Source organism: Candoia aspera, chromosome 7, assembly GCF_035149785.1.
Source record: "Candoia aspera isolate rCanAsp1 chromosome 7, rCanAsp1.hap2, whole genome shotgun sequence".
Taxonomy (NCBI): Eukaryota; Metazoa; Chordata; class Lepidosauria; order Squamata; family Boidae; genus Candoia; species Candoia aspera.
The window spans coordinates 1936510-1960835 of NC_086159.1; the positions used below are offsets into that span (position 1 = coordinate 1936510).

Sequence of the window (24326 nt, forward strand, 5' to 3'; positions counted from 1 at the left end):
GTGCCAGCTAGACCCATGTCCCTCCCAGATGGTGAAAGCTGCTAGGGAGGTGACATGTGGGTGGGTCCAGACAGATGGTTTCCATCTGTCTTTAAGGAGGCATTGGTACAGCCCCTCCTCAAGAAACCATCGCTGGACCCTACTATATTGGACAATTTTCATCCAGTCTCCCACCTCCCCTTTTTGGGGAAGATGGTTGCGAAAGTGGTGGTGTTACAGCTCCAGAGGATTCTGGATGAAATGGATTATCTAGACCCCTTTGTCAGGTTTCAGGCCCGGATATTGGACAGAGACTACATTGATCACACTTATGGATGATCTCTGGCAGGAGCGGGATGGGGGTAGTGCCTCCATCCTGGCTCTTCTTGACCTCTCAGCAGCTTTCGATGCCATTGACCATGGTATCCTTTTGGGACAGCTCAGAGAGTTGGGGGTGGGTGGCGTGGTTTTGCGCTGGGTCACCTCCTTCCTCCAGGGCCAGTCCCAGTCGGTGGTGATAGGGAGCGAGAGGTCCGACCCTCGGCCCCTCCTTTGTGGGGTGCCGCAGGGCTCGGTACCCTCTCCCCTCTTCAAAATCTACATGAAACCGCTGGGCAAGATCATCTGTCACCACGGGGTGAGGTATCACCAGTATGCTGATGAGACCCAATTATACATCTCTACTCCTGGCAAATTAAGCAATGCCATGAATGTCTTATCCTGGTGCCTGGAGGCTGTGGGGGCCTGGATGGGAAACAACAGGCTTCAGCTGAACCCTGGAAAGACGGATTGGCCGTGGGTTGATGGCTCTTCCATATTCGGGACTTTGTCATCTTTGGTTCTGGATGAGGTTGCACTGCCCCAGAGAGACGCAGTGCGTAACTTGGGGGTCCTCTGGGACTCATGGCTCCTGCAGGTGGCAGCCGTGGCCAGGAGAGCCTTCGCGCAGCTTCGTGTTGTGTGCCACTTACGCCCCTTCCTGGAGCAAGAGGCACTTTGAACAGTCACTCATGCCCTTGTTATCTCCCATATAGACTACTGTAATGCGCTCTACATGGAGCTACCCTTGAAGAGTATCCAGAAGCTTCAGCTGGTGCAAAATGCAGCTGCGCAGGCTATTTGTGGCACCCCTAGAAGGACGCACATGACACCGTTACGCGAGCTGCACAGGATACCAGTTTGCTTCTGGGTCCAATTCAAGGTGTTGGTTATTACCTTTAAAGCCCTACACGGCATGCAGCCAGGTTACCCAAGGGACTGCCTCTTCCCCGCATCATCAACCCGTCCCACCCGATCTTGCAGAGATGGCATGCTGAGGACCCCATCGGTAAGAGAATTTCATTTGGCGGGGTCCAGGAGGCGGGCCTTCTCTGCAGTAGCTCCCGCCCCGTGGAAGATCTTGCCCCCGGAAGTGAGATTGGCCCCATCGCTCCTGGCCTTTCGGAGAAACTTGAAGACCTGGCTTTGCCACCTGGCCTGGGGTGGGAGGAGAACAGTCATGCCTGGGGTTGGCTAGTGCCTTGAAGCACCCCTTTCACGTGAAGACTGAGTGAGATACAGCCATCTAGACTTTAGTTTTATTTATATTATTAATAATATGTAATTTTATAATGTGTTTTATATATTTATTGTTTTACTGAGTATTTTGTTGTAAACCGCCCAGAGTCCCTCCGGTGGGAGGAGATGGGCAGTGACAAATTTGATAAATAAATAAAATAGAAGTATAAAGAAATGAAAAGAAGAAAAAAAAGAAAAAAAAAGAAAAAATGCAAGAATTAGAAAAACAGAAAAGTGAAAAAAAAGAAACAGAATTTTTCCTTCGCCTTTCCTTCTATCAAGTAACTGCCATATTACTCTTTCTCGCCCCTCCCTCTTTAACCCTTTCTAACCCCCAAATCTCCCAAGTCATCTGTTCTGTCTTTTCCTCTTTCAGCAAAAAGTCCATATAGGGCTTCCAGTCTTTTTTTAAAAGTCCTAATCGTTTTTTCCCTGACTATACATTAATGTAAAGATTTGATTTACTTTATTAAAAATCAAAAACAAATTTTGCCCCAGCTATGTGCACGCATGGCACCTCTTTCCTTCCCCTCAACATCTGTGGCTGGGGTGAACTATTGAAACAAAATAGAACACTTAATGGCCACAATAGGGACCAGAAAATGGGTTAAGTGGTGCGGTCGTTAAGTGAATCACCATGTAGCTCGACCTGATTTTATGGCTATTTTAACAGCGGTTGCTAAATGAATCACAGCAGTCATTAATCAGATCACGGGTTGTTAGGCAAATCCAGCTTCCCCAATTGACTTTTTTTTGCCGGAAACCGGCAAAAAAGGTCACAAATTGCAATCACATGACCGCAGGACACTGAAGTTGGTCGAAGATGCGAGCCAGCTGCCAAGTGCCCAAATTGCAATCACACGACCGTGCGGGCAGCGCAATGGTTTGCGACAGTCCTAAGTGCAAGTACAGGTCGTAAAACACTTTTCCTGAGACTGTCGTAACTTCAGACCATCATTAAACAAACGGTCCTTAAGTGAGGACTACCTGTATTTGTTTTTTGTGGAACACTGAAATTCCCCGTTGTGAACAGTGGGATCTCTGCACAGTGAGGCTACTGGGAGCACACCGTCCTGCTGGCACCGAGGAAGCAGTTGGCTCCTTTCTGCTCCCTTCCAGCTGCACTGCTACAAAACCCAGCGTGGTACCTGCTTTTCCTCCTCACTGCTGTTCAACTCCTGCTGCAACAATTCCACCACTTGTGTTCTTCCCAGCAGAGTGGCCCCTTGTTCCTCCAGCTTTCGCTGCAGCTGCCTCAGATTCTGCAGCGAGAGAGACCGCAAAGGCCTTGATTCCAAAGATAAAGCAATGAGACTAAAATGTGGATCTCTCATCTGTGGCTTTGCCTCTGGCAAGATACAGAGAGCCCTCACTCCCCTTCAGCAGCCTGGAAGTCATTGGAAGGGTGCTTTGGCCATACCGAGGCCAGGGCTAGCTGAACCAGAGAGCAGCTATAGTTGAAGGGAACGTCACCTCCTTGCAGGCTGGCCCAGAGACGACCTTGTTTTGCAATCGTGATGGATGTTGATAGACTATATGATGAATACATGGTCCAGTGTCGTCCACGCAGCCCATTGAACACCCAGGTGCCGGGGTGGACTAAACCCAGGATGGGCCAAAGACCAGGAGAAGGTCCAAGGAGGATGGAGGGACGGACAGAAGCAGCAAGGGCCGCCTGAGAACACTAAACGCCTCCCCAAATTGTCTCCTAACCCGGACCATATTCCATGACAGGATTGGTGCAAACCAGCTGGTCTGGGTCCAACGATTTTGGGTCACAAAATAGGAGACAAAAAGGAGTTCTGGGGTTCTGTGTGTGTGCGTGCATGTCATGTGTGAGCCTGTCTCAGTTTTATAGGTTGCCAATTTCTTGGTTGCTTCTCTGTTTCCACATGGGAAAATCTTTCTGGAGTCAAGAAGCTCCAAGACCCCTTTGGGGGACAATCAGATTATTAATTGGGATAAGCGCCCTTCTCCCATTAATTGGGGAAACCGTGCTGGCCAGCGATGGGCACCTCAAATTAGTTGGGCCAGAATTGAGAAATGTACTAAAGGGACAGTGGTATTCAAGCTTGGAGTCAATAAATATTACCTGCAGGTGTTGTGTTGTGGACTGTTACCTTCTGTGAAGATTGTGACCACAGGGGGGAGGGAGAAGAGGGGAAAAATGCTGCTTGTTTCCCCTCCGCAAGAGAAATGATGGACTAACCACTCCTAGGTCTCTGGTGGCTTTTCCAAAGCCCACACACCTGCTGCATTTCTGCTTCACGAGCTGACCAGGCCTCTAGTTGGCGCATTTCTGCTTGGTGCTGGAGAGCCCGTTCTTCGTGGAGAGCCCCTTCCTCCAGCACTTCCTTTTGCAGGGAGCTGACCTGCCAAGCGAACAGTGAGGTCACAGAACTGGTAAGGGAAGCATCTCGCACACCAGTGTCGAGGAGACAGCCGAAGCCTCCAACCAGCATTCCCAAGGAAAGAGACAATGCTAAAATAATCCACTTCTCTGAAATAGTCAGGCCTTCCACAAGCAGGTGGAATGTTGTGAAAATTCTTTTGATCCAAATGTACCAGATACCTGGATCTGGGACATAAAATTCCAGTGAAGGATCTCCTGCGCACGGTAGCTGCTTTGCTCAACCACCATTCCCCGTGTGCCCCTTGAGGTTCTGCTGCCCTTGTTTTGCCAGCAACACACTTTAGCAGACTTCTCTGGGCCACAACTTCATATTGTGCATGAAAAAGTCAAAGCATTGCAGGACAAGTTATGGCAATTTCGTAAGAGAAGAGACACATCTGTAAATCTGTAATTTACAGTAGCTGGTTTCATGTTCCCTTGTCAGCTTTGGCCTGGGAGGATCACAGGGAGTCAGAAAACCCCAAAGATGCCCATCGCTGTTTCCTTACCTGGGCCTGGGATTCACCGAGCCTTTCCGTGGCTTCCTCCAGCTGTCCTCGGAGCTCCCCCGCCATTTCTTCCTGCTCCTGCAGCTGCCTTCTCAGCACAGCCAGCTCTTCCTCCTGCCTGCTGCATATCCTGTGGTCACCCTGGTGGTGCAGGAGAGAGGCAGGAGCTTTGAGAGAAGGTATGAGCTGCAAACTGGGGGAGATGGCATTTGGTTGGTTGATCCAACCCAGTTATTTACATGTGTTATAAAGAATCAATAGAATTGGGAACTGCTCAAAAGCGGTAATCCTGGGCACCTCCAAACTTCCTATTAAGGAGCAACTGATAGTGCATGCAACTTACTTTAAAATGAAGGAGACTGGATGACCTGCCATCTCCTGCTCTTATTCTCAAACCCAGAGCAGTTGTTTCAATGAAGAGACCATTAAACACATGAACTTTCCCAAATGGAGTAGGAACCTTCAGCACAAGGAAACATTCCCATGTCCCTCAAAACACAAAACGTGCGTGGATATGAACATGCCAAAGCACTGACTGCACTTCTTCTAATTTATTACCACGGCCACACCTTCTGGGCCTTGCGACTTCGCCTTCAGAAATTCCCAGTTTTCACATTTTAGGAAAAGCATCCCCCCAGTCCACCTGGTGGAGGGAATAGGCTTGGAAGCGGAGGTCTCTGGCTGGAAAGGGGCCACAAAGGCTACGTGGGACCACCAAACTGGCCAGATTTCTCTAGCGCGCAGAAGCCAAGAAACACATTTGCAGGGACGGCTAATCTAGAGCAACCTCACTCAACTGTCCTAGTACATCTAGACGGGCAACTCAGGACCGCCTGTCTTGCATGGGAAGTCCCCCCCGCTCCCCGCCAGAGATGCCAAAATGCTCACAGTGCGGAGCCTCACCTGGACAGGAGCCAGGGGCTCTCCCGGCTGCTCCCCGGCAGGCACTGCCTCTCCATGTGCTGTCAGCTCCTCAATGCGCTTGTTGAGATTTGCCACCTTCACTTTGGCCTGCAGCTTCAGCTTCAGCAGCTTGGCTTCTGCAGCCCGCCTTTCTTCCTGCAGGAGGGAGGACCGCTGCATCACAAGGAGCAGGAGCAGCAGAGGGGGGCGGGGGCAGCGTTCCTGACCCTCGCAGGAGGATGCCCAGAGGACCTGAACTGAGTGGAGGAGTTTGGGGAGAGAACACTTTCCTCTACCTCAGGTGGGCGAAAGATCCGGGGAACCACTTCTTCCCCAGAAATAGCAGCTCATTGCCCAGAGGCGTCTGGGCTGCTTCCTGCAAGGGCACCATGGCCCAGACTATTTCCCACTCTAGTTGGGGAACGACGCTGTGGGGCAAACCCTGACAGCAAACAAGGAGGGTGATCCTGCTCTGCATCGAAAGGGCTGCAGGAACCCCTCCTGGTGTTACATTACAAGCAACTTATTAGCTGACACAGTCAGTAGCTGAACTTCAAATTACAACAATTTTATAGTAGCCAAGGGCTTTGTGGAAAGGAAGATTTCCAGCCCATGGTTGTTTTCTAGGGAGTTGCTTTTTGCTTTCATTTAAAATATTTTAAGCCTACCCACACTAGTTTTCTTATGCTTCCCCCGGAAATGCAGCAGGCAGAAAAGGGAGCAACGTTGTCAAATTGAGGTAGCACAATTTGGGGCCAGATGCAGCCCATGGCTGCTGGTTGCTAACGCTCCCGCCTGCCCGCCACAAAAGCTCCAGTCCAGGGGAAAGTGGGGAGCAGCATTTTCCCCCAAAGCAAGCCCACCTGAAGCATTGCATCCTTCTGCTGGAGCTGAGCATCCTTCTGCTGGAGCTGAGCATCCTTCTCCCGCACCAGGTTCTTCAGCTGCACCACCAGCTTCTCCATGTGGGTCAACTGTTCTTGCATGTCTTCCGGTGCCTCCTCCCCATTCTGCTGGCTGGACTCAAATTCTGGCCCCTGCAACAGGAAGCAGAAGCCCATAAGAGACACCACGGCTCTCAGGCTCTTGTCCCCCAAGCAAGGGCGGCTCCCCATGAATGTGTGGAGGAACAAGTGACCCTTTATTCATTTAGCGCTGCCTACATGGATGAGCCACAAAGGAGCACAGACACAACGTCCAGATTGCCTCAGCTGCCACTTTTATGAAAGGGTCCACTACAAATGAGCAACTCTCAAAGATTTAAAAACTTGGCTATTCCCTCAGGCGCTGAGGGCTGGGGTGACTAAATTAAACAAAGTATGAATGTGAGACAGGTTACCTGCTACTGATTACCTGCTTGCTCTTTTATCTTTAGTTTGTTAACTAACTTATATGGCCACCCACCTCACAGCAGTTGCTGCGGGCAGCGTAGAAAGATTAACAATTAACAGGTGCAAACAACACATACATTGTATTGCCTTTTCTTGTAAATTGGCTAGTCGCTTTGCTTGAGTTGGGCAGCCACAGAGATTCTTTAAACAAACATACAAAGATTTCAAACGGGAGGAGAAAGCAAACAGCGGGCTCCTATGTGCAAACAGGCTCTGCACAGGGCGATGATGCAGGGAGCTGAAAGCACAGCCGGGAGGACATCCGCCTATTGGCATTTTGTAATTTTGTTCTTTGAGATGGACGGTGACTAAGTTTAAAATATAAATAAGTAAGTTTATTTCCAGGCTACTCCACCAGAAGGTGCAGCAGGCAAGCTTACCCTGATGTCTGAATAGAGGTAGAAGGCGCTACATCATGTCCTCTCTGGGACAGGACACCTGAAGTTTGTTGCTGTTATTGTTCCAGCATCCAGTCAATTCAAGAGCAATTAACAATGCTGGCTTTGAATCAAAAGAGGCTTGCAGTGCTAGGGCGACTGGTCAACCTTGGAACAAAGCAACTTTCTCTGGCCAATCCTTCCAGCTCCAATTTCCAACTGGTCTGGGAGAGAACAGGCTACTTACGGGGGGCGATGCTGCAGTCTCGGCATCCTCTCCTTCCCCAGAGAGCTCGTGCAGGACGGTGCTGGCCAGCCCCGACAAACGGCTGAGCATCCTCGCCCTCCCGGCAGCCAGCAGCACAGAGGGAGAAGAGGGATGTCAGCTGAAGCATAGAAGGAGCAGAGGAAGTCTGAGAATATCCCAGCCGGAGCGAGCCACAGCTTGTCAGGAGCCTGGGTCCCCAAGATGCTGCCAAGATGCAAACGGGTGTCTTCCTTGGTGGACGCTAAGCTCCTTCTCCCATTAGTTTTTCTGCAACAACAACCACCACCACAATTTAACCCAAATAGAAAGCTGACATGCTGCAAAGCAAACACCAGCTCTGGGTTTATGTCCTAGAGCAAAAGAAGCACTGTGTGCATCCCCAGAAAACAAGGAGGGCTTGCAGCCCAACACTTGTTTGGAAAGATGCCCACTGCCCAGGAAAAGGACCAGGGGAAGCAGGAGGCCCAGGAAACATTCTGGTAAATCAGTGTTTGGCCAGCAATTTGAGAAGCCATGCGATGAACGTGCAAGCCCCTGGCATCCATTTTGGGAGACCGCCCAAGACACGTTCCCCAAATCCCACCCATTCTGTGCTCTCACAGCCAAGGCTAAACAGGAGCTGTGTACACCCAGAGCTGTAAATAGGAATGGACATTCGACACGGTTAAGCCACCAGAATCATGGAGAGCCATAGGGCATTCTGGTGGACACAGAGAAAGTTCCAAGCCAGGAGCAGTTCAATCCCACGGAGCACAGAAGCAGGGACCTTCCTCAAAGCAAACAATAGACTCAAGTTTTAGATCGCTGCTTAAGCCAGGATTCAAACAGTTGCTGTTTGAAAAGGCTAAGAGAGCAACTACCCCAAGCAGAGAGGAAATACTCAGAAACAAAGAGGAAGTGGTTCTTTTCTTGGCTCTTTCAGGCCAGGGATTGGCATCGTTTTTTGTAGCCTGGTGCTATCACAGGCAGGGCCACGTCCAGGGCCAGCTCCAACCACTGAGAAGCTCTTGAAGAGCGCCTTGCCTTAAGCTCCCTCCTCCCGAGAAGTGCAAGCGCCCGGACTCCACGAGTGCCACATTTCAGCAGAGACTCCTGGGCTGCAGGAGCTGCATTCTTCCTCCCCTCCCTGCACTTTTATGAGCCAGTTACAGGAGATGCCACTGACCACAGCTCCAAGGAAGGGGATTTGCTGGGCTGCTGCCAGAGCATGCTGCAGTTGCTACTGACTGCTGCCGCCGCCTCCTCAGGTGGCGTGGTGGTGCACGTGTGTGAGAAGGGGCCCTTGCACTCCACCATCACCTACAAGCTGCTTCCTGTAGCTGTCTTCTGTTCTTCCACCATCTGTAGAAGAATTAGGAAAGCAGCCCTCATCCTTTACAACTGCAAACCTCCAAAATGCACTCACTTAACCACGATCGCAAGGATGACTGGATGGGAACTGGCACGTGTCCCCCAAGGTGCAGGAGAGATGCCCATATAGACAGTGGCAGAAGTAGCAATCCATCTGCAAGGATGCAGCCTAGCAAGACTCACAAGGGTGCTACCGGGTGGGAGGCCCTTGCACTTCAAGCTGTGGTGGTAGCGAGAGCTGTCTCCAGGTCCTATTGACGGCAACTCAACAGCTGCTTTGAACTGCTTCTCTTTTAGAAGGGAAAAGTGGGACGTGCCTTTTTAAAAATATACATGCAAGAAGGAATCAAAGTCCAGGTACAGAAATGGTCCTTGATGAAAAACCAGAAGTGGCGCTGCCCCTCAGCCTGAATCCAAAACAGCGGGGTGGGGGGAGCAGCCCTTGGCCATGTCAGCCTTGGTCCCCTGCCTTCTCAGGATGCTTCAGGTGCAGTTTCAGCCCTTCCACGTCATAGCAGGGGCTCTGCTGCAAACCCAGTGGCTTCCCTCTTCCTAGCCACCCACCGTGCGAGAGCCACCCACCCACCCAACGTCTCAACCTGAACTGTCACTGCAAGTCCATCACCACAACCTAAGAGGCCAAAGGGAAATGGCAAAGAGTAGTTCTGCTGTGCGTAACATTTGTATGCTTAACAAATTCACATTCAGTCGCATACGGATACTCATCCTTCCTTGCTTTTGTACCAATTTATGGAAAGTGTTCCGGCCCTCCAGCTCATGGCCTAGTCCTTGGGCCAGTTTGAGTATGAGACCGAAGTCAGGGTTTCTCAACCAGAGTTGCGTGGCACCCTCGGGTTCTGCAAGAGATCACTAGGGGGTCCCTGGGAGATCACGGTTGATTTAAACAATTATTTCGTATTAGGGCAACTTCACATGAAAGAGGTCAGTTTCGTTCTTTATTTTCAGTTTAAGAACACCGTTAATGCATATAGACAGGCCTGCCCATGAAGTGAATATAACAATTTGTAACTTCTGGCCTATGTTGGAGCCTGAACGTGCAGGGGTTCCCCGAGGCCTGAGAAATAGTTCAGGGGTTCCTCCAGGGCCCAAAGGTTGAGAAAGGCTGCCCTAAAGGAAGAGATATGTAAGAGGGCACATATACATTTCTGCAGGTAAGAATTTCCCAGGGATTTACCTGCCAGGCTTATTGTGCCACCATGAAGCACAGGGGAGGCCCCTTCCAGATCAGCTGCGAAAAGAAGCCGGAACTTCAGCAAAGTTCACCCACCCAGAGGGCAAGATTTCCCAGAGATGTTTCCTCCTTCGGCTGCTTCTGGCGAGGGTGTGGCGCTTGCAAGAAGCAGGCACAGAAGCGGCCCTGGGATATTAATGCAGCAACTCAGAGCTGCTTTGAATTTCTTCTCCTTTAGAAGGGAAATGCAGGATCTACGTTTTTTTAAAAATAATAAATATGCAAGAAGGGATCAAGGGGTCCAGGGTAAAAATGCCCCATGTTCCTATTCACCAAACTCGAGCAGTGCCTTTGCAAAGCCAACCCTCGATGGTTAAGCACCAGCTCTTCGCTCAGCAGTGGACAATTTCTTGGCAACTGCACCATCAGGAACTGGACATTCTCAGCTCTGGGTTTCAAAATCCACGCAGGGGGTGTGGCGGTGGTGGGGATTATCATTACATCCACGAGATTCCAGGGGGAAGCTAGGCTAGCCAGCTGCCGAAAGTTCTGCTAAACTTGCTCCTCGCGCGGACCCAGCGCAGCTCAACGTCCTATCCGAAAAGCCTCCAGGAAACGCTCCCACCCCTTTGCGAAATTCCCTAACGCTTCTTGTGGAGGGCTCGCTGGACTAAAACGGGGCTACTCAAAGATTTTGCTCCCCAAACGGCCCCCACCAAACCAGGAGCCTTTTATGGCCCGCAGCAGCGGGTGGGGAGCGCTCGGGGCCTCCGGGGCGAACAGCCACTTTGATCCCCAGGGTTTTCCCTGCGGCTCCGCGGGTCCCGGCGAGGCGCCCCTGGGCAAAGGGGCGGAGGGAAAGGCCGCCGCTCCTTGGGCGGCCGAAGGACCCGACTCCCCGGCCGGGCGGGAGGAGGCACGTCTCGAAGACCGCTCCTCCGGTGCTCCGGGCCGCGCCGCGGTCAAGCAAGCGGGTCCCTGCTCCCGCTCCCGCCGCACCTCGCTCCGCTCCGCGCAAGCGACGGCGACCCCGGCGGGCTTCGGGTGCGCCAGGCCTGCGAAGGGACAGGACAGCCTCCAAGGGGGCCGGTTGGTTATCCACCACCCGCACCCCCGCTGGGTGGGAGAAAGCGGGGGGGGGGGGGGACGGCGCTGCACCGGTTGGGTCTCGGCCTGCTTTGGACTGCAGCGCCCCGGCCGCGCCTGATGGGTCCACACGCCGGGAAGGAGCCCCAGTCCGCGCCACAGCCGCGGGGAGCGGGGAGGGGGCGAACGCGCAAGGCCGCCGCGCCCCGCAGGCCAGCGTCCAACCGGTGCAGCCCCGGCAGCCTCTCCTGCAGAGATCGAGCGGCGCTTTGGGGAAGGCGCGGCGCGGCTGGAAGCAGCGCTCCCGGCCGAAACTCACCGCTCCGGTCGTCCTCGGCGCCGCTCGGGTTCCGGCCACATCAGCACCGGATGTGTCCCGGTCTCGGGCCTCTCGGCACTTCCGGCTGCCTCACTTCCAGACCCCGCCTCCTTCTCTTCGCGCTACCAATAGGAAGGGGCGGCAGCTGAGACAGGCAGATCCGTTGTCCAATCGCTCGGCGCGGCTTGGGCTGTTGCTGTGGTTTCGCGGCGGAGGGAGGCGGCTCGCGTCACGCCTCTTTATCTACCAATGAGCAGACGCGGCGTGGGCACCTCCCTGCTCCGCACCAAAACAAACCAAAGGAAGCCAATGGGAAGAGGCACCCGTGGGGCTCGGAACCAATCAGCGGCCGCGCCGCCCGGGTGAGGGGACCAACCGGAGTTGGAGGGGGCGGTGGCTGGAAGGTCCAGAAAAAAGTTAAACCGTCCCCGTCCAGTACTGGACAACACGCCTAAAAGAGACGTTCTTTTCATCACGGGAGACTGGAATGCTAAGGTGGGCAGTCAGATGACACCTCGAATTACAGGTAAGTATGGCCTGGGAGAACAAAACGAAGCAGGACACAGGCTGATAGAATTTTGCCAAGACAATTCACTCTGCATAACAAACACTCTCTTCCAACAACCTAAGAGACGGCTTTATACATGGACTTCACCAGATGGACAACACCGAAATCAGACTGACTACATCCTTTGCAGCCAAAGGTGGCGGACATCTATATAGTCCGTAAAAACAAGACCCGGAGCTGACTGTAGTTCAGACCACGAACTTCTTCTTGCACAATTTAGGATCAGACTAAAGAGATTAGGGAAGACCCACAGATCAGCTAGATATGAGCTCACTAATATTCCTAAGGAATATGCAGTGGAGGTGAAGAATAGATTTAAGGGACTGGACTTAGTAGATAGGGTCCCGGAAGAACTATGGACAGAGGTTCGCAACATTGTTCAGGAGGCGGTAACAAAATACATCCCAAAGAAAGAGAAAACCAAGAAGGCAAAATGGCTGTCTGCTGAGACACTAGAAGTAGCCCAAGAAAGAAGGAAAGCAAAAGGCAACAGTGATAGGGGGAGATATGCCCAATTAAATGCAAAATTCCAGAGGTTAGCCAGAAGAGATAAGGAATTATTTTTAAACAAGCAATGCACGGAAGTGGAAGAAGACAATAGAATAGGAAGGACAAGAGACCTCTTCCAGAAAATTAGAAACATTGGAGGTAAATTCCAGGCCAAAATGGGTATGATCAGAAACAAAGATGGCAAGGACCTAACAGAAGAAGAAGAGATCAAGAAAAGGTGGCAAGAATATATGGAAGACCTGTATAGGAAGGATAACAATATCGGGGATAGCTTTGACAGTGTGGTCGGTGAGCTAGAGCCAGACATCCTGAAGAGTGAGGTTGAGTGGGCCTTAAGAAGCATTGCTAATAACAAGGCAGCAGGAGACGACGGCATCCCAGCTGAACTGTTCAAAATCCTGCAAGATGATGCTGTCAAGGTAATGCATGCTATATGCCAGCAAATTTGGAAAACACAGGAATGGCCATCAGATTGGAAAAAATCAACTTACATCCCCATACCAAAAAAGGGAAACACTAAAGAATGTTCAAACTATCGAACAGTGGCACTCATCTCACATGCCAGGAAGGTAATGCTCAAGATCCTGCAAGGTAGACTTCAGCAATTCATGGAGCGAGAATTGCCAGATGCACAAGCTGGGTTTAGAAAAGGCAGAGGAACTAGGGACCAAATTGCCAATATCCGCTGGATAATGGAAAAAGCCAGGGAGTTTCAGAAAAACATCTATTTCTGTTTTATTGACTATTCTAAAGCCTTTGACTGTGTGGACCATAACAAATTGTGGCAAGTTCTTAGCGGTATGGGGATACCAAGTCATCTTGTCTGCCTCCTGAAGAATCTGTATAACGACCAAGTAGCAACAGTAAGAACAGACCACGAAACAATGGACTGGTTTAAGATTGGGAAAGGAGTACGGCAGGGCTGTATACTCTCACCCTACCTATTCAACTTGTACGCAGAACACATCATGCGACATGCTGGGCTTGAGGAATCCAAGGCTGGAGTTAAAATCGCTGGAAGAAACATTAACAATCTCAGATATGCAGATGATACCACTTTGAAGGCTGAAAGCGAAGAGGAACTGAGGAGCCTTATGATGAAGGTGAAAGAAGAAAGTGCAAAAGCTGGCTTGCAGCTAAACCTCAAAAAAACCAAGATTATGGCAACCAGCTTGATTGATAACTGGCAAATAGAGGGAGAAAATGTAGAAGCAGTGAAAGACTTTGTATTTCTAGGTGCGAAGATTACTGCAGATGCTGACTGCAGTCAGGAAATCAGAAGACGCTTAATCCTTGGGAGAAGAGTAATGACAAATCTCGATAAAATAGTTAAGAGCAGAGACACCACACTGACAACAAAGGCCCGCATAGTTAAAGCAATGGTGCTCCCCGTAGTAACATATGGCTGCGAGAGCTGGACCATAAGGAAGGCTGAGAGAAGGAAGATAGATGCTTTTGAACTGTGGTGTTGGAGGAAAATCCTGAGAGTGCCTTGGACTGCCAGAAGATCAAACCAGTCCATCCTCCAGGAAATCAAGCCAGACTGCTCACTTGAGGGAATGGTATTAAAGGCAAAACTGAAATACTTTGGCCACATAATGAGAAGACAGGACACCCTGGAGAAGATGCTGATGCTAGGGAGAGTGGAGGGCAAAAGGAAGAGGGGCCGACCAAGGGCAAGGTGGATGGATGATATTCTAGAGGTGACGGACTCGTCCCTGGGGGAGCTGGGGGTGTTGACGACCGACAGGAAGCTCTGGCGTGGGCTGGTCCGTGAAGTCACGAAGAGTCGGAAGCGACTGAATGAATAAAGAGCAACAAAATTTATGTTAATATACCGGAATGTTCGCCTTGCATGTTCAATGAACGGATTGCGATTAAAGGGCCTGGAAGGAGGCGGAAAGGCTTTTGAAGGGATTTTTTAAAATCCTTTTTAATTTTTTTAAATTTATAATAATTAATTGAATTTTTAATAATTTTTTTAAATTCTTTTTAAGGGACGGTGAACCACAGAAAGATCTTTTTCTGCCCGAAAGAAAGAAAGAAGTCATATGTGCATGAAAAATTATATATATATATTGCATATACATACACATATAAAAATGCATAAAGATCTATCAGTCTCTCCTTGTGTCAATCAACAAACCTAGCATTTTCTTACACCACCCAGCGCCAACCTTCCGCATGGCGATCCCCCCCATCCCCAGCCAGATGGGAGTTGTAGTCCAATTTCCCTTTCCCCCCCTCCCCAGGGGTGCGCACAGGAGGGGGAAGGATGCAGCTGATGAACTCAGCTGGACGGAGCAAAAGCTTTCCTGCATCACTTTCCCCTCTTAAACGCATCCAAAATTGGTCTTTGGTCTCAGCTGCTAAATCGGTCTCAGACCACAGCAGGTCAGTTCCTATAAGGACCTAGAGATGGCCCTTCCGCCTCGACTCTGCCCCCACTTTAATGCTTAGTAGACAACCCGTGGCCTGTCGGGTCATCGTTTCAGAGGTATTTCCTTACCAGATTCCTCAGTGCCTTCAACAGTGGCAGGGAGCTTCTAAAGTCCTGCCTTCACTGGGAAAGTTCTTAAAAATTCAGGGAGACACCCAGAGATGTCTCTGCCTTGAAAGGAGCCCAGGCTGAACTGTATAGCCCAGCCAAACATCAGGGGTTGACCACAGGAAATGCTTTATGGCCATTTGTATTACGTCATAAGATGTTTTGTGATAATTTTTATGTCATAAAACGTTTTATAAAACTTGCCAAATTTCAGTCCCACGGTAGTCCTGGGTCCCGGATTTTGGGCATATTCTGTAAGTTAGCCCGTTTCAGGTACCTTGGTTCAAAAATTATTGCCTCACAACGCACCGTTTCGCCCAGTTAAAGGTTACAAGCAAACAGACACGAGAGTTTTAGTAGTATATAGATAGACAGCCGTACGACTGTTGTACCGCAGCGTGACCAGCATGGTCCGATGTGCAGTGGAAACATCGCCTCCCTTTGCCATCAACATCAGAGTACGTCACGGATCAGCACTTTCACCCCTACTATTCGTCCTTTGCATGGACACTGACGCTTGACCTCCAATCACCTCAATGGGCACTCCTCTATGCCGACGACGTCTTATTGGCAAATAAACAATGTGCAGGCCTCTGAGAGCAAATGCGGCAATGGAATGAACAGCTTGGCGAATTTGGACTTCGAGTGAACATCAAGAAAACGGAATATATGGAATGCGGCCCCCAGACCGATGGAACCACCAGCATTAGTGGAGAAGACCTGAAGGAAGTAGAGCAATTCAAGTCCCTCGGCTCCCTCATATGCAGTGACGGCGATAGCTTTCCGGATGCCCACGCCCATGTCAACACCACCTGGATGAAGTGGCACCAGGTGACTGGAGTCCTGTGCGATCGTCAGATGCCCCTACACCTCAAGTCAAAGGTCTACAGAATGGTAGTGCGCCCAGCCGCCCTCTACGGATCGGAGTGCTGGCCAGCGACAGCAAAGCATGAGCAGGCCCTACACGTGGTGGAAATGCGAATGCTCCAATGGTGCCTTGGACTAACACAATTCGACCACGCCATGAACAACGACGTCTGACAACGACCGGGAGTCACGCCAATTGTGGCAAAACTGCGGGAAGGAAGGCTTAGATGGTATGGACACGTCGTGCACGGCAAAGAAGACTCGGTGGCAAGAACAGCCATGCGTCTGGGCCTTGGTGGCTGGCGACCCCATGGTAGACCCAAGAAACGGTGGATGGACCGCATTAAGGAAGACATGGAATGCGTGAACGCCACCCCTGAAGATGCCTTGGATCGAGTCAAATGGAGATGCATATGCCAACAAGCGGACCCTGCCATAACGCAAGAATAACACTAAGAAGAAGAAGACAGCAGTATGGAAAGACCTGGTTAGGAACTGACCTTCCTGGAGGAAATTCATCTGTGTGGGCACTAAGAGTGGACACCGACTAGATGGCACTTCCTCACTCAGTCATTCAATATGAATACCCAGCTGTCTGCAGAAGGCTTTAATTTATTTATTTCTATAGCTGCCCATCTCAGCAAGTGACTCTGGGCAGCTTACAACAATAAAACTATAAAACAATTAAAACAATTACAATTAAACAATTAAAATACATAATAAGTATAGATGGCTGCCAAGTAAGCAATGTATGGATGTTAATACAACCAAGAAACGGGACCATTCTCATGCTTAGGGCCCCAGGCCTGGGCACATAGCCAGGTCTTCACGGCCTTACGAAAGGCCAACGGGGTCAGGGACACCCTAATTTCTAATTATCCTAATTAGATCCTAACATCCTAATGCTGGGAAAGGTGAAAGGAAAGAAAAGAAGAGGACAATAATCAGCAAAGCGGACGGACTCAGTTACAGGGGTGATGGGGCCACCACTGGAAGACCTGGAAGGCCAGGTTAGAGACAGACCCTCCTGGAGGAAATCTGTCAATGTGGTTGCTAGGAGTCAAAAACAACTTGATGGCACATCATCAATCAGTCAGTGGTGTTGGAAAGTTCTAACCATGGTTCTTACTAGGAGAGCATGAGAGATTGGTTGGAGAACTGGCAAAAGTTGATCCCCCACTGGAATGAGAAATCCCTCTGGGCCACTGATGGCGGGTGAATACAAGCAGTTCTTTAAACTCTTAAGGTTTGATCCAGAAGCCAGCTGGCAAACAGAGACCCCTTTGGGATAAACTGGGCTGTCCTCAAACATGTTGATCAACCAGAATTAAAGAATCAGCTACAACAGGCTCTAGATCACCACATAAATGGAACATTTCAAGCCTTTCCCATTTTATAAGCACATTTTCCCCTCCTGGCTGGGGCATCCTTCCAAAAATGCCCCTCACAAACCAGGACCACCTCCTTTGAAAAGACTGGCAGAGGTTCGGATTAAATGTAGAAAAGATTGCTGTAGATGTTTCTGGTGTACCCTGTTCCCCACCCGCCCCTAACATTTCCCCAGGGTGAATCACTTTAGCATATTGTATGTATATATTTTACAATATGGGTAATAACTCTAAACCAGAGTTTTGCAACCTTAAAAACTTTAAGATGGGTGGACTTCAACTCCCAGAACTCCCCAGTCCAAACATCTTAAAGTTGCCAAGTTTGAAAAACCCTGGTTTAAACATTTAACATTAAAATCAGAGAAAAGGGAGTTTGGAGTGGAGAGAAATTCAACTCGGGGCCCAGGAAAAGGGCAGGCAGAGGCAGAAGAGCAGCAGATGAGGCTGAAGCAGGGGTTCCCCAGGGGCAGGGAGACCAGTTCCAGCCTGCCTTCCTGCTCAGAACTAGACCGGGACCAAATTCTCGTTAACTTCGTCACTTTGTCCTGTCAACTGAACTTTAACCAGAGCTGAACCGAGAAAAGGGGAAATGTGGGTTACTGGTTAAAATACTGCTGTGCATTTGGCTGTGTCCTTTCAGCAAAACAAAGCAGAGGGCTAGCTATGCGTACCATGCCTGTGCACAGACAGCACAGACTCTGGACACCGCTGTTTTAAGGAAAGTGAGTTTGGGAAGGAGCAGCAGACAAGAGCAACTCAGGGTAAACACCTGCCTGCTTCTTCCCTTCTTCAGCTGCTTCTCTCCAAGGCCAAATTCTCCCATGGTGCCACTGGGATTCTCCAAAGCTACTTTCATACAACACATACTAAACCAGTATTAAATAAACAAGCAATCTGAAGCTCAGGCAAGGTTAAAATTAACCAAACTTACCACCTTGGGCACATGGAGCTGCTAGGTTCTTGACTGACTTGGTTAAATGCCTTGGGTAAAGAGTGTGCCAGGGTAGCAGTCTTTCCCCACAGTTTATCTGTGAATGCAGAGGGTTTGGTCTTAGCTTCTCAGAAGCTCTTGTCTGTGAAAAGCTTGATGGTGATACACTATATCCGCTTAAACCTGGGTTAGCAAAACATGATTGCTGAATTCTTAGGAATGCTCTGTCCAAATATATAGCACATCCCACTTACCATGATGACCATGCAAGAGATGGGTTCGCGCTGCACACCGAATCTCAAACTATGCACCTACATTTCTGCCTGGTGTGTTGTGTGAACTCGGCCAGGGTGCCAGGCTGTGAGTAGAGGCACAAGGAATGCAATCTGAGGGTCTCAAATATGAATGAACCTCACCCGGGTTTAGATTCTGATCTTTGGGGAAATCCTCTTTGGGTAGAGAGTGAGTTCGCTTCCTTCATTTCAACTGTCTCTACAACATTCCTCCCAGCTAAATCATGTCTGAAAGAGTCTGGTGTAGAAATGGCTGAAGCCAGGATAGGCCACCTGTCAGCTGCGTGCCCACCCCACCCCACCCTGCCTTTTTGTGGTCCCCAGACAGATTGCCTGGATCTCTGTATGACGCCAAATGCTTTAATTTACTTTAAAGTATGGCCACCCAAACTCCAAACAACAACATTTTGCCTCACCTTTCCAGCTCCATCAACACCATCTCCTCTCCATGCCACCTGGGGTCTTCAGGAGATGATGATGATGATGATGATGATGATGATGATGATGATACTCTGAACATCCAGCTTCTTTCCAACTCTTGAATGTGACCCCAGGAAGATGTGGACCTGCAAGTAGGAAGGAGAAAGGGGCCAAATATCTCCTCATCTGTTGGAAGCCAGGGAGGTGACTCAGAGGCCACTGAGACATCAGGAGCAGAAGAAACATGTGCTAAGTCCAGAGAGATGGGAGACATTCAGACTAGCTTCCCCTCCCTCACCTACCCCCACCTCCTGGGTACAGAAGGAAGGCAGACTTGCACAATTCTGTTATTATAGCCTATTTCAGTAAAGTATAGATTTAGTCCTCCAGTGGACTCGGTTTCCTGATCTTGTCCATCTCACAGGGTTGACACTATCATGATGGTGTCAGTTGAAGGGGTTGCTCAATGGTTCCTCTGTGTGTGTCTGCAGGCACCACCACTGAGGGCAAACATGCCCTGCTAACAAATTGGGGTATCAGATATTAATTTAGCTGAATATGAACCCACATTTTTGCTGTGTCAAAACATATTTTACATGCCACATATAAAACAAGCAATGGAAACATCCAGGGGTAAGTATGGGGTGGCCGGCTTTTGGTGGATGATAGTGACATGGAGAGACTATGTTCACACAACTCTCAACTCAGGATGTGGGTATGGAAATTCAGCTGCAGGAAGTGCATGAAGCCTCCTTGGGTACAAGGGCCAAAACCACCTTTTTCCTCTCTTCCAGATTGATGTCTTCTGGGTATTCTCATGCAGCTAGCCCTTCTCACCTCATCTCTTGATCTGAGACTTTTCTAGTCCATGGCATCACCAGAGCCCAGAAGCAGAGCATTCCAGGGGAAATATGATTTCTAGATGTGCGTTATTTTAAACATAAGGAAAAGCCCATAGTGGTGGAACCCAGTTAGAGGATTTTAAAAGCTCCTTAGATTGTGGAAAATAAGGCATTTGATGTCTGTTAGTCAGCATGGCCATATATTACCAGGACTGGAGGCAATTGATCTTAAAATCCCAACTTCGGGGAGCCAAAGCTCACTTCCTGCAGCCTTAATCGCATCAGGATGTCTGACTGGCCATGTTGGACCAAAGAACCCTTTCACAAACTTATTTCAAAGTCAACCCAATGATTCTCTAGATCAGTGTTTTTCAAACTTGGCAACTTTAAGATGCTGGCTGGGGAATTCTGGGAGTTGCAGTCACCCATCTTCAAGTTGCCAGGTTTGAAAAACACTGATCTGGTTGTCTAAGATTAGATCCTGCATCTCTGGAGAGCTCTCAGGATGGTAATCTGGGGATCCTTGGTCCGGCTAAGTTCAACTTCCACTTAATGCTAAAGTGGATTACTTGACCTTCTCGGTTTCCAGAGCCAGGAGCCCTCCTGTCCTTTGCTTCACCACATCCTTTGCTCCCCCTGGCTGGGTGCCTCTTGGATAAAATCCAGATGTTTATCAAAATATAGTGGTGTTTTCGTTTTTCATCTCAAAAGGTCCTGGAGGTACAGGTCCTCCTTTCAGAAAGTTCACTGCAGGGTCAGGAAGCAAGCGAGGAAAATTCTGATCCAAAAGGAAAGTCTGGAACAAATGGCACCGTTTCATAATCTGAACTCTGAACATTCTGGCTTAGAACGGCCACCCTCGCCTTTGGCAAAAGCATCAACAGGAAGGGAAATGTTGGTCTTATTTGGTATCCTCGACAAAAAGATAGGAGAAATTGTGGCACCGACATTCAGGGGATGGCTACCGTGTTTCAGAGCATGCGTCCAGGACCCTAGAGGCCATAACAGATGCTGGGGGGGGGGGTTTCCTCTCTAGCAGAAAACCCCAAACCCCTTATCTGTATGTAAGCCAAGGTCTATGGCATTGGTGACCAGCTTCCCCAAAAGTGAGCCTATGGTCCAGATGGGAAAAGGTATCACAGGATTTGGCTGAGCTAGGAAGTTAAGCAGGATCAGGCCTGGTTACCAAAGGATGGGAGTCCTTCTGGAACTCCAGAGGCGTCAGCCAGGCTGAGGAGTCAAACATACATCCTGCAAGGAAGCAACAGCAAAGCTCTCCTGCAGTACTGCCAAGAAGATGGCACGGGTGTGTCCAGGTGGTCATCTGGTCCGAGATCAACCTGGGGCAGCCCTTATCTTTCTCACACCTATGCCCCCAAAGGCTCAGCTTGTATCAGGGGTGGGGAACCTGTGGCCCTCCAGATGTGGCTGAACCTGAAGCCCCTGCCACTCTGGCCGTGCTGGTATCTAAAGGGCCCAGGTTCCCCAGACTAAGGCTGTGGGGAAGAAAGAAAACAGGGCGAAGTCCAGGGTCTGTGGCAAACTTGGCTTGTCTGCTGTGTGGACTGTGGTATGTGTTTCAAGGAATTTGCCTCTGATTTTTGTAAGAGAAGTGGACTGGTTTCCTGTAGTATTTTGCATTATCTCAGAGTAAGTCTTGTACTATCTAAGCTATCTGAGGCTATATCCGCCCCATCAGCTCTGGGACCAAAATTCCCTATAACTTTCGGTGGCAGGTGGCAGTTTGAGATGCTGCGTGCGTTGTTAGCTGCACTAAATGCTTTTTTCTGTTTGGGGCATTTGGCTTCCCCAAGCTAAAAGAAGGTCCTGTTTTTGCTTTTGGTGATCTCTCATAAGACTGGACTTTACATCACATGGGTGTCTACAGGGAAGCTAAAAAAAGGCAAGATGGCTGCAACTGCATAATCACCAGCACCCACTTGACATTTTTATCTCCCCCGATTATTATTACTGTCGATACCATTATGCCCAGTTGACCGTGAGCAAGTTGCTCAGGCTGTGAGAGAGCCACCTGTCTCCCAAGCCAGTGTTGGGAGAGAGGAGCCTGGCCAAAGCTCTTCCTTTCTCCAGGAAGCTGTGTGGGAGCAGTGGAAGGCACCTGCATAACTCATGGCTGGCCACAAAGCGTGGTAAAGTCTGCAAGCCCAAAGCTCAGTCCAGTAAGACTCTGGACACGAGAAAACCTCTCTCCATTTTATCTGGTGCCAGGTGAAACGGGATTCCTCTCCCAAAAGAGGAACCCTGAACTTCTCAAAAACCAAGCATTTTATACTTTTTCAAGAAGGAGCGGTTACAAGCAAAAAGCAATGATTCGATAATTTTTGCTGCAGTGGTCTCAGGTATCTCCCAGGTATGCATACATCTGTGCTTTTACCTAATATAGTCCTATTTTCTACTTCCTAAGAATTTTCCCCTCCTTAAGGCGGGGAATTTCGTCACAGGGGGCGTGATTTTTACCATGCTAAAAATACCTGTCCGGTCACTCTACGGCAAGATGTCTCTTATATGCTCACGCTTGCAGTCTTTCCCCAAACTTACTGGCTCTGTTTCATTTCAACCTCGTTATCTTTTCTCAGTACCATGCTCTGTTCAGCATTATCTTGAACTGTCAAACATAAATCAGCATTCCTGTACCACTCTACCATCTTCTTTGGCAGACATCAGACCGGCCTCACAACTGCAACAGTGGCTTTTCCCGTCACCGCCCTCATCATAGCCAGATGCCATGCTGAGGCCCCACCCATCACTACCAATGTTGCACCCCTCCTTTAGCCATTCTGAGGGCCCCCATATTTGTATATCTGCTGTGCCCCAATGGGCCAGGTATCTCTGCTCAATACAGGCCAGTGGAGGCATGGTGCATTTCTGCAATACGCCCTCCCAAGAGCCAACAATGGTCCCTCCTGGAGTGCTTCTAAGCCAGTTGCAACTTTTAACCTGATTAGGGTTCCTTCGGGTGAGGGTGGAGAAAAAAAGACCTTTAACCTTTAAAGAGAGCCTCAGGTTATCTCACAGGCTGCATGTAGATAGAAAACATGGCAGGGGTGGCTCAACCCTATCCTGAACCTCACAAAAGCCCAAAGGTTGCAGATGAGGGCAGCTTGCTCCAGACTCTGAAACAGGTCCATACACAGACCCCAAAGGGCAAAGCTAAATGGGTCAAATTATGGTGTGGAGTAACATTGCCTGTTTTTCCCACCTTCCAGTCTGGCTTTGCCCAGCAGCCTCTCTAAGACCACCAGCTCTGAACCCCTGAAGAAGACTTGAGCTTTTGGAGAACTGGATGTCATTTGCCACTTGGCAATCTGTTCATTGGAAGGCAAAAGGAAGAGGGGCCAACCAAGGACAAGATGGGTGGATGATATTCTAGAGGTGACGGATTTGACCTTGGGGGAACTTGGGGTAGCAACAACTGATGGGAAGCTCTGGCGTGGGCTGGTCCATGAAGCCATGAAGAGTCAGAAGCGACTGAACGAATAAACAGCAACCATCTGTTCATTCAGCTGGAAGTCCTTTAGAAGCTCTTCACCCTTTGCTGGATGCTTAGGGTCCGACCTAAGGCAATGGTGGAAGCACCTGAATGGTGACCTTCCTGTCGCTCCCCATATTTTGCCTAGAAAAGCTGTTTTTTCTGAATTACAGAAAATGCTAAACTAGCTATGCTTTTCTTCACTTTCGTACAAGTAAGGGAAAATCAAGTGTTGCGGCCAGACCCAAATTCCTCATGTATCCATATATCTAGTTGCTTTTGTGAGAATTCAGATTCTACCTGGACCAGGCTTGCAGGCGCCCAACTTGGCTAGTCACACTGGTTAGAGTCCTGGAGATAGCTGAATGCAGAAGAACAGCAGCCTAGGAGTCCTCCATGTAGAAATATCCCTGGATACAAAGCCCAACCAAGTGGTATTTGCTGACATCCCAAAGAGGCATTAGACCACATTGGAAGTCTTACAATCAGCAGCTTCCAGCCATGGAAAAGACGGAAGAGACTCAAGAGAGATTACATTCTAATAACCCTCCATAATAACTTAGCACATGGCTCCTTTTTCTGTCCTGGACCACTGCCCCCATCATTCTGATTGGGGATCACAGCAGTTGAAACCCAGCACCCTTGAAAGGCACCAGGTTGGAAGGAAGAAGCATCTGGGCTGAGATGAGGACCTTCAGCTGGGTTCCCACAAATGAGCAAAACAAAATTGCTGTGTACACATGACCCAAATTCTGACTTCCTGCAACGGCCTGGTTCTCACACCATGCAGTTCCCCCCAATGGCCCAACCCCACTTTACCCTAACGCACTGGGTGAATCTGGTCTCTCTGGATGTCTTTGGTAGCCTGATGCTTTTGCCCTGTTTTCCCCCTCCTGGCCAACCACCCTTGACCCACGAGAGGAGGAGGACACCACGGCCCAACCCCACACTTGGCCACCCAGTCGCACTCCTGCAGCTGGCCCATGGCCTGACGAGGGCAGCTGTCCTAGGAACAACCTGTGCTTTGCTTGGAAGCAGCCATCGCTCAGACTCGGGAGCGAAGGATTGTGATCTCTGCCCTTGTGAATGCCAAAGGAGCCCTTCACCTCCTAGCCAGGTTGAAACATTAATTGTTTGCTGAGGTGC

At 49.7% G+C, this 24326-nt stretch overlaps 1 protein-coding gene and 1 pseudogene across 2 annotated transcripts in view; one reads left to right on the forward strand and one right to left on the reverse strand.

Annotated features, from left to right (window-relative positions):
- GOLGB1 (golgin B1) overlaps nt 1-11390 on the reverse strand; it is a 32752-nt gene extending 21362 nt beyond the window's left edge. The window contains exons 1-7 of one of the 2 annotated variants that reach the window (XM_063309490.1): nt 11324-11390; nt 7356-7643; nt 6204-6377; nt 5341-5496; nt 4438-4578; nt 3786-3908; nt 2685-2798 (exon numbers count right to left, since the gene is read on the reverse strand). In XM_063309490.1, the coding sequence (XP_063165560.1) occupies nt 2685-2798; nt 3786-3908; nt 4438-4578; nt 5341-5496; nt 6204-6377; nt 7356-7445 (798 nt within the window). In that variant the 5' untranslated portion in view covers nt 7446-7643; nt 11324-11390. Of the gene's footprint in view, nt 1-2684; nt 2799-3785; nt 3909-4437; nt 4579-5340; nt 5497-6203; nt 6378-7355; nt 7644-9921; nt 10111-11323 lie in introns of those variants that run through there. The other variant, XM_063309489.1, reaches the window with a different exon arrangement.
- LOC134501171 (uncharacterized) lies at nt 10652-16266 on the forward strand (annotated as a pseudogene).
- Nucleotides 16267-24326: the final 8060 nt, after the last annotated feature.